General features: G+C 36.8%; 1 protein-coding gene across 1 annotated transcript in view; it reads right to left on the bottom strand.

The window, feature by feature from the left end:
* Positions 1-75: 75 nt before the first annotated feature.
* LOC103714451 (actin-related protein 3-like) overlaps positions 76-15,978 on the bottom strand; it is a 28,431-nt gene continuing 12,528 nt past the window's right edge. The window contains exons 5-10 of the mRNA XM_008801703.4: positions 14,538-14,630; positions 13,711-13,830; positions 7,468-7,578; positions 7,201-7,326; positions 7,029-7,127; positions 76-475 (exon numbers count right to left, since the gene is read on the bottom strand). Of these exons, the coding sequence (XP_008799925.1) occupies positions 395-475; positions 7,029-7,127; positions 7,201-7,326; positions 7,468-7,578; positions 13,711-13,830; positions 14,538-14,630 (630 nt within the window). The 3' untranslated portion in view covers positions 76-394. The remainder of the gene's footprint in view (positions 476-7,028; positions 7,128-7,200; positions 7,327-7,467; positions 7,579-13,710; positions 13,831-14,537; positions 14,631-15,978) is intronic.

Raw genomic sequence — 15,978 nt, 5'->3', positions numbered from 1 at the left:
GAACTCTGCCCTTTGTCATGTGGGATATCGGCAGCCAATGATGCTTGATCAGAAAATTAGCTTTCAAGATTTACCACTTCATATGTAGAATCAATCAGCATCCATCTGAAAATCTTTCTGCAATAGTAAGAGTATCTAAAATTTACAGAGTCTGTTATACAAATGACAGCTCCCATTTTGGGCGACATTAACAGGCATATCTTGGACATGAATCAAGAGCAGCATTAAAGCCTAGGCTTGTGACAGCATCTATTATACAACTAAAAGACTGCCCATTTCTGATCAGTAATGCAGCTACAAAGCTGGAAATGCAATTGGGAACAAAATGTTATTATGTGCAACTCTGACCAATGAATGAACTGTAAATTTGTCAAGTGAGAAGTAGTCGTTAACGTTAGTACATCCCTTTAAAGATAGGACTGGTGCGGCATATGCTTGCTCCATATTCCTCATATTCTTCTTTCGTGTGGCAAGACTGTTAAAGAGAAAAGGAAAACGAATTCGCTTAAAAACATTTGTCTTAGCCTCAACTATAATACAGAAAACATCAAAACTGGGAAACATAGAAAGGTTGGCAGAACAGTGGTTACAATATAATACAAATTTAGCTAATTATTTTGTAAAATCTGCTATTACTGGTAGGCTGAAACTCCTCACTGCATCCTCTTTGCGAAGCAGTGAGACATACTATGTGCAAAACTGTTGAAATGCATGAAACTAGACTAGATTGAGTATAGCCAGTCAGCAAGTGATCACTTGAACTAGGAGAATCAAGAGAACTCTAGCTTGCCATTGCTACCGCTGCCACACGAGAACCACGGAAGGCCATGATTGCTGGGATTCTTAAGAGGAGACGGCCAAAGTTGCAAGTATCATAGAGGAATCAAGCTTAAATAAAGGTAAATTTGACCATAATTTAGGGGTTCTACTAGTGGATTGGATCAAAATCAATATGATGGTTCCATTGATGATTCCTAGACACTGGTGGGAGACAGCATTATCATTAAGAACCAACAAAATACCACCCTTACCGCAAAATTCATGCATACCCTAATTTAAATGAAAGGTTTAACATGATCATCCTTGCAACTGATTGTGCTGACATCACCAGTTTTGTTTGCAGACCAAGTTTCTTGCTGCACTTAAATCCAAAACATTATGGATATTATTGACAACTTGTGGGCTGTTTTGAGAAGGTTGGTCATTGATGTCTCTTTAATTCAAAGAGATTGTAACAGTGGTGTGGATTGGCATGCTAAAATGGAAAGCACAAAACATAGTGAAAGAATTGAGCTCAAGGAAGATTGCACGGAACTGGATCAGTTTTTGGTCATTGATGGCGCAAATTTTGTAATTTGACCCATCCTTGTATTGTTGGTTGTGTGCTTCTCCGTTTTATCCAAAGAAAAAGGCAAATGTCGGCTGTACCACCCAGGGTTGCTGGTTATACTATGAGGACCTGTGCTTACAGTTTAGATTCAGGACTTATAGCTGACACCATGCAGAAACACACTTGTCCAATGATATACACCAACCAAATAGCCTATCACAACCAAAATTCAGACTAAGTATTTCCAATTCCTCAGCACTTAAAAGATTTCTTCAATACTTCATACTATTTATCTTATAATTTAGAGGATCTTAAAATGATTGGTTGGGGAAGTACATTGAGTTGTATAGCTTAGATGCCCATTAACCTCAGATATTTCCATTATTCATTCAACATTCTCCTCTTCAATGGCAATGTCAGATGTGCAACCTCTATGACCAAAAGCCTAAGACCGCCTTTCATTACAGTCAGTGTCTAAGAGAATGGAAATTATTAGTTGCCAACGAATCACCTAGTCTCGTTCAGTCTTAGCTATGTATGTTCAATTTTCATTTGTTTACTCTATGTAAGACAGTGCTTGATTTCTTGTTAACTAGGTCATTAGTATATTCAACATTTATTATTAACTAATCTAGAATGACATAGTTGCACTTAGTAAAGAAGAAATAATTGTAAATCCTCTTAAACTGCATATACTCCTATTCCAGTTGCACACAAGTGTGCATACATACATACATACATACATATATATAGGGGATTGATAACCTACTCTCCGTTATGGTAGGTTATCAATCTACCCATTTTTCATTAGACAAAAAATACCCTTACTTTTTAGGGGAACTTGCTCAGCGGTCCATTTATTGACCGAACTTTAACATTAAATCCCTGTTGACTGGTTGTTTAACAACCGGTCCATATATATTTCAACATTGCTTTATGGGACCAAAATGCCCCCGCCTCTCCCATTCCCACCGAAGAAGGAGAAGAAAAAGGCAGCCGCCAGCCACGGCCCACCCCTCCCGCGCCTGCCGCCGGCCACAGCCCGCCCCCTCCCGCACCCGCTGCCCCCTTCCGCGCCGCCGGAAATACCTCCGCCCCCACGGTGGGGAGGTGCCAAAGAAGAGGAGTCGCTGCCCCCCCGGTGGCCCCATCCTGTGGCCGCCACCGTCCGACCCCCTTCCGTAGCTGCCGGCCTCGCGAGAGGAGAAGGAAGAAGAAAGAAGGAGAAGGGAAGAAGAGAAGGAAAAAAAAAAGAAAAAGAAAAGAAAATAAAAGAAAATGAAAGAAAAAGAAGAAAAAAAATAAAATAAAAATAAAAATAAAGTTAACTGTGTTCCTAGACAAGTTAATTGTGTTCACAGACAACTTAACTGTGTTCACAGACCTGGAGTCGACCTCTGCTCATCTGGAGTCGACCCCTTAACAGCACGAGTCGACCCCTGCTCACCTGGAGTCGACTCTCAGGCTTTCCTAGACAAGTTAACTGTGTTCACAAACAAGTTAACTGTGTTCCTAGATAACTTAACTATGTACCTAGACAACTGTGTTCCTAGACAAGTTAACTGTGTTCCCAAACAACTGAACTGTGTTCCTAGACAACTGTGTTCCTAGACAAATTAACTGTGTTCACAGACAACTTAACTGTGTTCCTAGACAAATTAACTGTGTTCCTAGACAAGTTAACTGTGTTCACAAACAAGTTAACTGTGTTCCTAGATAACTTAACTATGTACCTAGACAACTGTGTTCCTAGACAAGTTAACTGTGTTCCCAAACAACTGTGTTCCTAGACAAGTTAACTGTGTTCCCAAACAACTGTGTTCCTAGACAAGTTAACTGTGTTCACAGACAACTTAACTGTGTTCCTAGACAACTGTATTCCTAGACAAATTAACTGTGTTCCTAGACAAGTTAACTGTGTTCCTAGACAAGTTAACTGTGTTCCAAGACAACTGTGTTCCTAGACAAGTTAACTGTGTTCACAGACAACTTAACTGTGTTCCTAGACAACTGTGTTCCTAGACAAATTAACTGTGTTCCTAGAAAAGTTAACTGTGTTCACAAACAAGTTAACTGTGTTCCTAGATAACTTAACTATGTACCTAGACAACTGTGTTTCTAGACAAGTTAACTGTGTTCCCAAACAACTGAACTGTGTTCCTAGACAACTGTGTTCCTAGACAAGTTAACTGTGTTCACAGACAACTTAACTGTGTTCCTAGACAACTGTGTTCCTAGACAAATTAACTGTGTTCCTAGACAAGTTAACTGTGTTCCTAGACAAGTTAACTGTGTTCCTAGACAAGTTAACTGTGTTCCCAAACAACTTAACTGTGTTCCAAGACAACTGTGTTCCTAGACAAGTTAACTATGTTCACAGACAACTTAACTGTGTTCCTAGACAAGTTAACTGTATTCTTAGATAACTGTGTTCCCAAACAACTTAACTGTGTTCACAGACAACTTAACTGTGTTCCTAGACAACTGTGTTTCTAGACAAGTTAACTGTGTTCCTAGACAAGTTAACTGTGTTTCCAAACAATTTAACTGTGTTCCTAAATAAGTTAACTGTGTTCCTAGACAAATTAACTGTGTTCCTAGACAACTTAACTGTGTTCCCAGACAAGTTAACTGTGTTCCCAAATAACTTAACTGTGTTCCTAAACAACTGTGTTCCTAGACAAGTTAACTGTATTCACAGACAACTTAACTGTGTTCCTAGACAAGTTAACTGTGTTCCTAGATAAGTTAACTGTGTTCCCAAACAACTTAACTGTGTTCCTAGACAACTGTGTTCCTAGACAAGTTAACTGTGTTTACAGATAACTTAACTGTGTTCTTAGACAACTGTGTTCCTAGACAAATTAATTATGTTCCTAGACAAGTTAACTGTGTTCCCAAACAACTTAACTGTATTCTTAGATAACTGTGTTCCTAAACAACTTAACTGTGTTCACAGACAACTTAACTGTGTTCCTAGACAACTGTGTTCCTAGACAAGTTAACTGTGTTCCCAAACAATTTAACTGTGTTCCTAAACAACTGTGTTCCTAGATAAGTTAACTGTGTTCCTAGATAAATTAACTGTGTTCCTAGACAACTTAACTGTGTTCCCAAACAAGTTAACTGTGTTCCCAAACAACTTAACTGTGTTCCTAAACAACTGTGTTCCTAGACAAGTTAACTGTGTTCACAGACAACTTAACTGTGTTCCTAGACAAGTTAACTGTATTCTTAGATAACTGTGTTCCTAAACAACTTAACTGTGTTCACAGACAACTTAACTGTGTTCCTAGACAACTGTGTTCCTAGACAAGTTAACTGTGTTCCTAGACAAGTTAACTGTGTTCCCAAACAATTTAACTGTGTTCCTAAACAACTGTGTTCCTAGACAAGTTAACTATATTCCTAGACAAATTAACTGTGTTCCTAGACAACTTAACTGTGTTCCCAGACAAGTTAACTGTGTTCCCAAACAACTTAACTGTGTTCCTAGACAAGTTAACTGTGTTCACAGACAACTTAACTGTGTTCCTAGACAAGTTAACTGTATTCTTAGATAACTGTGTTCCTAAACAACTTAACTGTGTTCACAGACAACTTAACTGTGTTCCTAGACAACTGTGTTCCTAGACAAGTTAACTGTGTTCCTAGACAAGTTAACTGTGTTCCTAGACAAGTTAGCTGTGTTCCTAGACAAGTTAGCTGTATTCCTAGACAAATTAACTGTGTTCCTAGACAACTTAACTGTGTTCCCAAACAACTTAACTGTGTTCCTAAACAACTGTGTTCCTAGATAAGTTAACTGTGTTCACAGACAACTTAACTGTGTTCCTAGACAAGTTAACTGTGTTCACATACAACTTAACTGTGTTCACAGACCTGGGGTCGACCCCTGCTCACGTGGAGTCGACCCCTTAATAGCACGAGTCGACCCCTGCTCACCTGGAGTCGACTCTCTCAGGCTTTCCAGAGAGCTGTTTTTCTGCCTGATTTCAGGGGTCGACTCCATATCTTTAGGGGTCGACCCCAGCTCTTCAGGGGTCGACCCCAGCTTGACCCCAGCTCAACATAAGTCTACAATAATTTTCTAATAATACTTAACTGTGTGCACAGTCGAAATAACTGTGTTCTGGGGTAGAATAAGTGTGTTCCGGGATGATTTAAATATGTTCCAAGCTTATTTAACTGTGTGTCATGTTAGATTAAGTGTATTCCAAACTTATTTAATTGTTCCAAGCTTATTTAACTTTATTTTTATTTTTTCCTTTTTTTCTTTTTTTTTTCTTTTTTTTTCTTCTCTTCTTCCCTTCTTCTTCTTTCTTCTTTTTTCTCCTTCCGCGAGCTGGCGGCACACAGCTAAGTTGTCTGCGAACACAGTTAACAGGACTGTGCACACAGTTAAGTGTTCTTAGAAAATTGTTGTAGAAGTGAGCGAGTCGACCCAAGATTCTCACGAGTCGACCCCAGCAGAGCAGGAGTCGACCCCAGTTCAAACTTTTTCTTTTCTTTTTCTTTTTTTTCTTCTCTTCTTCCCTTCTTTTTCTTTCTTCTCTTTCTGCGAGGCCGGCGGCGCCGGAAAGGGGCTGGGCCATGGCGGACGCTGGAGGAGGGCGGGCCGTGGCCGGCGACAGCCGCAGGATGCGGGACGGCGCCCTTCTTCCTCTTCTTCGGCACCTTCCCACCATGGGGGCGGGGGCGGAGGCATTCCCGGCGGCGCGGCCGCGGGAGGGGGCTCGGGAGGAGGCGAGCCGGGCCGGCGGCGGCTGCGGGAGGGGGCAGGCCGCGGTCGGCAGCAGCCGCGGCTCGGAGATTACAGTTCGGAAAGTCTCTGAAATTTTTCTTCTTCGGAAGGATGGGAGATCATGAGGGAAGGGGCATTTTCGGTATCTTATTTCAAAATAAAAGGGGCTCAGGGACCGGAAATTACAGTTTGGAAAGTTTCTGGACCGGTTGTTTTAGATTTAATTAACAAGGACTTTTTGTTACAGTGGAGTCTTTAGAGGGATGGGAAAGTAAATTCCCCTACTTTTTATAACTTTTAAGGGTACTTTATGTCTTTTTACAATCTCACATTTACTCACCCTCTTAAACCCTCAAATTAATGCTCTCTCCCTCTCTCTCTCACATACATATACATATACATATACATACATACATACACATACATACATACATACATACACATACATACATACACATACATACATACATACATACACACATATACATACATACATATACATACATGCACACACACACACACACCGGAGAGAGAGAGAGAGGGAGAGAGCATTAATTGGGGTTGAGAGGGTGAGTTAATGTGAGATTGTAAAAAGGCATAAAACACCCTTAAAAGTTACAAAAAATAAGGGTATTTTTTGTCCAATGAAAAATGGGTAGATTGATAACCTACCATAACAGAGAGTAGGTTATCAATCCCCATATATATATATATATATATATATATATATATATATATATATATATATATATATATATATATTGCAATAATTCTCAGTCTTAGTAGTTTATGATAAATATTAATGTATTCCACTATAATTGCAAGATTGTTCATCAAGTTCATTGGGTTGTATCACCAAACAATGTTAATAATCAGTAAATACAGTCTTCAACAAAAGGACTATAAAAGACATAAAATAGAGGATGAAAGCAAACCATCTGAGAGAAAACATACCTCATAAAATTCGGGCATAGATGCAACTACAGAACCTCCAAACCAGACTGCAATTTTCTGGATAGGATGGCTCACTACATTAACTTCCACAGGTTGAGACTGGGAAGCCGAAGAATGTTAAATGGTCAGAAGTGCACATAAAACCAAAGAAATTTAGTAAAATTACACCTACTTTTATATCCATCCCATGTCGGGCATTTGATGCATCAATCCGATCATCCACTATCTTCTTCAAATCCCGCTGCAACCTTTTATGAAAGTCCTTGAACATGGTTGATCCTCCAGATAATACTATGTTCTGAGACCAATTCCAAACAGGCAGTCAAAAGAGCTAAACTAGAAGCTAACTTAAGTATACAAGTATTCTTCTACTTGTTTTTCTTCAGAGAAGCCTATAAAAAAATAGGTTTTTATTGTTGAAGTAAATGTTATATCTTACCTTATATAGAGCCCTCCTTGTATCGATTGGTGATGACTGAACACACTTGTCAATCATATCAGGCAAAGAAGTAGTAAAATCACTATCATAGATCTCAGGATGAAAGAATACCTAAATAAAATTGAACCGTTGGTAAATTAGGTGCACAAGCAGATGCCACTAGAGGACTCATTCCCAAATAACATATGAAAACAGAAAACAAGAATGTCGCCCTTTTGAATAAATTATAAATGTTAATCCAAAAACCTGATAATATGATTCAACATAGATCAATGCATCATGATTAGGCATAACAAGGGCAATCTTTTTTCCTTCTAAAGAAGGATCTAAATTTTATTGAAGGCACAAAAAATAATCAGTCCTCCACTATGGTGTAAATGGATCTATCTACATTTGAGTAAAACTACCCATAGAAAACAAGTTGCCACTCCAGTCACAATGACCGACAATCACCAAGCACTCTACATCACATGCCAGAAAGTGAAAAGTCAGAATCCAATAAATATAACAAGCCTATATTACAATCTTAAATGCCCTCATGCTTCAATTTTGTCTATGAAAACCTTTCATATCATGTCCACCCATTTGTACCATAACTATATAAAAAAGAGTTTCTGTTTGGTTTTAGCATGACTATGGTTTCTTCAAAAATATGCAGATGGAGGTGAGGGCTATTAAAAACAGAATAGGAAATAAGAAAGTGCCATCAGGATAAAGTTAAACACATATCCATGTATCCAACCATAACCAATATATCCAATTCTGTGAGGATCACATTTATGAACAGACACACAAAATGATGTAATCCTTAACAACTAATCTCCAGAAACATTATAATAGAAGTACAATTACAAAACTCAATGAAAATCTGAAAAAATCCCTTGCATCCAGGATTTTTGTTTAATAAAACCTAATTCCTGGTGTTGGCTGATACAATGATGAGTATGTTGTTGCATAACCTACTCCCACTCATATGATATATTACCAACTAATCTGTCTAAAAAGTACTTCATCAAGCACTTCAATTTAACCCCAAGGTAACCATAACTAGTAGTGCCCTAAAACAAGTGTATATCTGTACCATTGTTAGCTCAATTTCTTGTCCTAATAGCATTGCTCTATGAGATGGATTCAGAAGGGTTGACACTTGACATCTTGAACTGAATCAGATCCAAAAAATGGTGCAAGTTCTCAATGCTTCATGTACAGAGGGATTACCATTTAATCATGTTCAAGATTGAATAGAGAGATTTTCCTTGTAAATTAGTACGAAACCAATCACTTGGCTTTTCTAATCTAGACAGCCTATGGACTCTTCAAACTCTAAGGCCAGCGTATGACAAACTTGAACAAATTTTGTGGATGCAGAATATGCATACAGCTTCTTTTTTATGAGAAAATGTGCATACAGCTTCAACAAAGCAGCCAACCAAGCATTAGGAAGAAACAGTTACTAAAACATTGTTCTAAGCTTTGAATAATTGCAAGTTCAAACATGACTTGTTAGACCTAACAATGTTCCAATGCTAATTACGACAGTATGGAGTGTGTTCAAGTAGCTTGGCCTTAATTATTAAACTTGGGATCCAATTCACAGTCATGTAACACTTGTAATAGAGCTTATAGTATAGCACAATAGAGTAATAGACACATCATTAACACTTAAGTATTAAATGTCATCTAGCCATTCATAAGATTTGTTCATGTAGTGAGCTTATATCGATATATCACAACATAGTATGATATCCATGATGTACTTTTTACTTACCATATGTCGTATGAGTATACACTATTTGCATATAGCATGTGCTCAGTATATACAGATGCATCCCGAATGTGCAGTGAAACTTGATGTCAGCCTATTTAACCAGTATGTATTAGAGCAGACATCCTTAATGGAAAATTATGCTCGCTTTGGCAAATGCTACTCAAGTATCCATTGCTATTGTGGTTAGCATATATGTGCGAGGTCCTTGAAAATCAATACAAGCAATTCACATAATTAGTTGAGACAAGCTCTAAGTCAAAGCATCATTTACAAGTGGAATGAACATCTCTCTCAGAAGGCTCTTCTTATGCAAAATGAATAAGATATCCTATCACTTGTGGATCCACAACAGGGTACTGTATACACGTGAATGATAACCATATAAGTTGGTATTTTTAAAAAGAAGGAAAAGAAAACTACATAAGTTGGAAGAGGATACACCTACATGTGTGTAGGTATCCTTGACCTACCCACAATGTAGATCCGACAATTGGGCTGAATTGTTCAAGCTCCCCAATGAAGAAAACTCACCGACAAAGATTTTCTGACTGGTTAAATCATAGAAAGCTCTTCCAAAACCCCTTCATCTCCCCCAACTCCCCTCTCTTTTGTCTCCTCATAGTTGCTTTCCCTCTTCTCACTGTTGTTGCTTGTGGTTTGTGGACACCACTGGAGAATTGGACTTACAAGCTCCCAACACCTTTTTGTCTCTCCTCAACCTGCACACCCTTTGTTTGTATCCCATCTATTTGTCTATCTATTCTTTCCTCTCATGTTATTGGTTACCATTGCCATCACTTTCATCATTATTAATGGCATACATGAAACTTGTGTATGCTGTACTGGAAAATTTGGTGCTTCAATTTAGAAACCATAGCATCATTGAGGATGAATTGGATTTGGAGGATGAACCTTGTGACTGCAATTTGGAATGGTGGACAATGATGTGGGTAAAAAGGATCTATTGGTGAAGTCATCGGTGATAAGATCATTATCCTTATTGACATAGTTGTTGCATTGTCCATAGTCTAGGGTTCAAAGTATGGCAGATGATATTGGCTCATCACACAAGCCACACTGCCTTACCTTAGACTAGAGCCATGTCACCGTGGCAATGACAGAAGCAAAAATGGAGGAGAAGGCGGCCATAGTAGGAAGGAGGAGAGGAAGAGCGAGAAACCAGACTACTTCTTGGGCACTAACAAATTCAATTAAAAAGTTCCTTTTTTCTAATGAGATGGGGATATCTGGTTAGTTTTGTTAATTGACTAACTGGTTAAAATTTCAACTGGGTTCCCTTTACCAAAAAATAGTTTGATAGTCAACTTGTGCTGTCCGACCTACAATGCATGTAGGTCAGGGAGACCTACATGCACGTTTACGTCTAGCACTCCTCAAGCTCGAATGTGAAGAAATAAAGTGCAGTAGCTAAATTATGAGCAGAAATAGAGCATCAAGAAATGATTTTTCTTAACATGCATGGTTGCATTTGATGAACTCCAACACTATATAGTAATAATCAGGATGTTTTACAACTTGCCAATAGCACAGTGGGAGTAGATTGCTACTCTATTTGAGAGAAGAATGAGAATAAACAAGTAGTCATTTCATTTGTTTGGTCAACAAGATAAATAAGCCAATACGTCTGCAAAGCATGGGGAAGAAACTAGATGACATAATATAACCTAAAACCTTGGCAGAATATAAAGAAATTGGAATATGAAAAGCTATGCCAGGTGTTTATGCTAGATTCTATTTGGTTGTTAAAACTTTCTAAACAAACATAAACTATAATGTGCTTCCAATTTTTCAGAAATGGCAAAACTACCCTTGGCTTGTTATAGTATATTTTGTACGATAATATTTATTTTAAATACAATATCAATATTAAAGAATAATATTATATATTATAATGATATCATTTTACAGCATTATTTATATGAATAATAGTAATATTTAATACAATGCCAATATGAAAATAATAGTATACATTATAATTATAATATTATAGTATTACAATATATTACTTATTGAGCATCATTAAAAAAAATATTATATAGTGCTATTTTATATTATAATGAACATTTTGAATGCTATTATTAGTATTGAGTAATAATACTATGATACCATATTATAATAATATATGAATTTATTGGATTAATTAAGATACATATGATATCATAATAATATACAGTGAGAATTTTGTATAATCATATTATATTGTAATAATCACATTAAAAAATATTATAATTGATGTTACAGAGAATACAAAATATAAATGTTAATAGTATATCACTATATATAATATCACTATTATATTATTAATATTATTAATATTATTATAATATTATTTTCATTAAAACATAATCCATATTAAATATTTCTTATAAAAATAATTTATTGTCATAATATTATTTTACTATAATATTATTAATAATTTATAATATACCTAGATTTATTAAGATAATATATAATATTATATTATTTTTACAATATAATTGATGATATAAAATTAAATTTAGGTTATAACCTAAAAGGATGAAATGCATATAAAGATGAGCATAGGGCTATTTCAAGATGGACGTAGAATACCATTTGCCCGAAAAATGGGCATAAGATGGTTTGATTGGGCATAGCTTATTCTATGCTATGCCTATTTTGCAAATGGTGTTTGGTTGGGATAAGGCCCTATGCCAGGTCTTATCCTCCTACCAAACACCATCTTGGTGCTTTCATTTCTATACTTTAACTTTTGGGAGCACATTGAAGAATTAATAGGATGCTCAGGATTTAAATATCTTATTGTACTAGTTGCTATATTACAAATTATATTAATGTAATTGAAATTCAACTACTAGTTTTTTAAACCTAATAGTAACATAACTTTTATGAGCAAGGATTATAGAATCAACCCAAATCGCCTAACTCGGGGTGTACCGTACTGAACCAGTGCATAACCGGGTTAGTTTGGTGTGGAAATTGGTCTGTACCAATCCGAATTGAGTAAAACATCCGATTTTAGGTGGTACCGTGATAAAAAGTGAGAAAAAGAAGTCGGAAGCTGCATGGGGTGCATACCATACCCTACTGACCAACGTCTGCTGTGCTGGTATCGGGTTCCGTACCGATTGCCCGGTGGCACGGGTCGTTATGGCCCCACATCGTGTCGTGTCGATCCCATACCAATACAATAGAGGCGGGGGAGAGGGAGAACAGGAGAGAGAGAGAGCGGGGAAGGGAGTGAGAGGGAGAGGAAGGAGGAGAGAGGCCGGCCCCGGAGAGTCTCTGCACGGAGGAGGCGGAGGCCGACGAGCCACAGAGGTAGGGCTCCGCCTTCGGTTCCTTGTTCTTTTTGAAATAGGGCCCCAAAGGGGGGCCCTTTTATTTTTGCGAATTTTAAGTTAAAGTCGGCTCACAAAAATAAAAGAAGCCCCCTCCGGGCCCCTGTTTCGAATGAAACAGAGGACCGGAGGCGAAGCCCTGCCTCTGTGGCTCCTTGGCCTCCTCTGCTCGAAGGCTTCCCAACATTCGTCGGCCAACCCCAACCGGCCTCTGTCCTCCTTCCTCGCCCTCCTCCCCCCTCTCTCCCTTTCTCTTTGTCCTTCTTCTCCCTCTCCGGTGACGAGGTCTCAATTTTATTGCCAGAACCATCCTGGTCCACCACCAATATGGCTCGAGATATCCCGACCTGGACGGTTCGGGATGGTTCCGCCGACCATGCTACTGACCATACCATATCTGACCATACCATATCAAATTGGTAATGTATCAATACAGTATCTGGTACCGATATTATGGACCTTGCTTATAAGGACTTGCTAAAAAATTGGCAGGACAAGAAGGTAGTTCGTTTTTTTTGGCTTTATGTTTCTCTGCCCTTTTTCATAATATAGCCTTAAAGGATCGCTCAAGTTGACTAAGCAAACGCCTATATTCTTTCTTCCTCTATGTCATTTCCTTCCTTTCTTTCTTCTTATACCTTCAATATTCTAATCTACAATATATATCTCGTTCCATTGCTTATTTATCCTTCGTATGTCTACTTATATTAACTAAGGGAATTTTTCCTTCATCTTTTTTTATTTGGAAAGTGGGTATAAATGAATTGTCTCTAGCCTTTAAGGCATGAATTTGAACACATATTGACTCTAATGCAATTGTTAGGACTTATATCCTGAGAGAACTCAAAAGAAAGCTGATTCAGGCTAGAAGGAAGAAAATGATTCTAACTAGCCATTGCAAGACGCTATTTAAAGGCATTTTTTTTAAAAAAAAGAGAAAGTCTTATCTTAACAATCTATAACTGATTATATATTTGGAGTAGAATCTGCAGGAGAGTATATAATAAGTTTCTTTTGAAAGATAATAAAATCTAGTCAATCATACAAATGAGAAACATGTTTCAAAATTCTTTTATTTTATGAATGTAATCCAGTACTGTTGGGTTTAAAAAGACAAAGTATATGAAATCAAACCTCAGGTCCAAGAAAGCGCTCATATCCAATGTCACATAAGTATGATGCCCCAGTCTTGGGTTTGATGCCAGCCCATTGCTTGATGTACTTATCAGGTTTCTTATCATGTTTATTATACTCCTGAAATTATCAAAAGAAATATTAATCATTAGATCCTTTTACATATGATCAATCCATTTCAAGAAGATGCACTAACTGTCCTAGTACCTAGGTTAGGTATGAGGGCCCATTAACCCCTCAATATTTGGGAATCAATACCAACTTCCCATCAAAATCAGAAATAGAGGTAAGAAAATGATGCAAATTTTGAAATTATAAAATCTTGTGATAGATCAGTATGATGTTATGGTTGCAAGGATGTTACAGGAAATGATTTTTGTTAATGTATGTTTATATATTGCCCTTATCTCAACATTTGAAATTGTGAACCTATAAATCATTTTAAAATACAGATTCTAGTTTTAGTCAATACAAAATCATCTTAAACCCAAATACTTTTCCCTTTTCAGTGTGCCATATATTTTATGTAATAAATCTGCATTTCATCACGAAAAATATTCCTCTTATCCTTTCCAACATTTATTTATTTGATAGAAACCTAATCTGTTGTCCTGAGTAGGAAGAGATGATGATAAACTTTCCTGAAGATAATCATAAAACCTTATGACTAGTCTGAAGCTTCTCATAGATATTCAAAATAATCTTAATCTGTAGGTGGTAGAGACATCAGCAATTTATGATAAGAAAAGATGATATAAAAGTTCCAAAAGCAACAAGAAGATATTATGTGACCATGGCAATATTCCTAATTAGCATGTAAAAATTACCTTCACAATATCTGAACAAGTGTAACAGAACATTTCTTTCACCTTCCGAGCTATATCAAGAGAATCCTCTGGTGGTATAAGCTCTCCTCTTTCCTGTATAAAATCCGAAGATGTGGCCAACTGTGAATAGATCATAGCATTCTGTATGCTCTTCGAAAAACAATAACAAGTGTATTCTAAACCTTGTTAAGAAAGTTTTCCAGAACAAATTTTGTAAAATTATAAAAAGATCAGCTCGGATCAGCACATGCAAATGAAACCAGATTATTAATTCCCCTAATAATAAGAGGGTTTATTATTGAAAATATGATATACTGCCTCCTCATTGTTGAGCTAATATTCTTATATCTCTTCCTTCTTTTGTAATTTAACTCTTATCAGGGACCAAAGCCAAAAGAAGGCCATGTATATGTTGCGACTTCTTCAAATAATTTAACATGGCCAGTAAATTTTAGCATTCACCAAAAAGAAAACTCCTATACAACAAATTTATTAAATAGTCAATTAATACATCTAATAAATTTTGTATTGCTAAAAAAAGGTTTTATAGCCTTCTAAGATTTAAAACACTAAAAGAATTTCTTATTAGCTTTTGATAACAAGGACAAGCCAGATATTGGTTTTCAGAATGAAACTAAAGCTATGGCTCCTGCTTTCTACTTACGTGAGGAGCAGGATAATATATATGTTAACTGCCAACAACTTCAAACAGTCATCCACATCTCGTCCCATCTAAATTAAATGTAGCTGCACAAGGTATATCATTGATGTTGCATAAACTCAACATTAGATTGACATTAATTTGAAGAACCATGGGGCCTTTTTTAGTCTCTCTCCTTTGAGCAAACTGTTCTAGCTGCATGGCCTGGAGACCAGGGGCCTCTAGGCGCTAAACAGAAACATATGACTTAATAACCAAATATGGAGTAATAGTGGCATATTTGACATCTAACTACTCTTTCAGTCTCTAAATGCATGTGACCTAGAAAAACTATATCCTTATTCCTTAAATACACGATATGAAAATCTAAGTTCTTTCTTTCTTCTTCTGATGTAAGTTATTTCTTCCTATCCATCTTTTTTTTTTTGATACAGTCCTATCTTCCATCTTTAATGTGTAAATATTCTCTTAACATTGACTATGAGCATTCCAATACGGAAGTAAGAATACATTTTATTAAAACATGGTTTCCAGAATATCATAAAAACTAGGATTTTTAACCGATATTTGTGATTTTTTGATGGAGAAAGTTGTAATAAACATATCCCCTCCTCCAAATACTTTTGGTCTTGCTATGGATCAATCAAAGTTCAAAATCCATTTGTTTTTCATGATATCAATAATTTACAGAAAATGAAAAATTGAAATACTTGAATCAGAAAATTAAAATGAAAAGAGAAACACAAGGCTCATTCTCATAATCTGCTCAAATATTGGATG

Source organism: Phoenix dactylifera, chromosome 11, assembly GCF_009389715.1.
Source record: "Phoenix dactylifera cultivar Barhee BC4 chromosome 11, palm_55x_up_171113_PBpolish2nd_filt_p, whole genome shotgun sequence".
Lineage (NCBI taxonomy): Eukaryota > Viridiplantae > Streptophyta > Magnoliopsida > Arecales > Arecaceae > Phoenix > Phoenix dactylifera.
The sequence above is the reverse complement of the archived record's forward strand: the minus strand, read 5'-3'. Positions and strand labels throughout refer to the sequence as shown.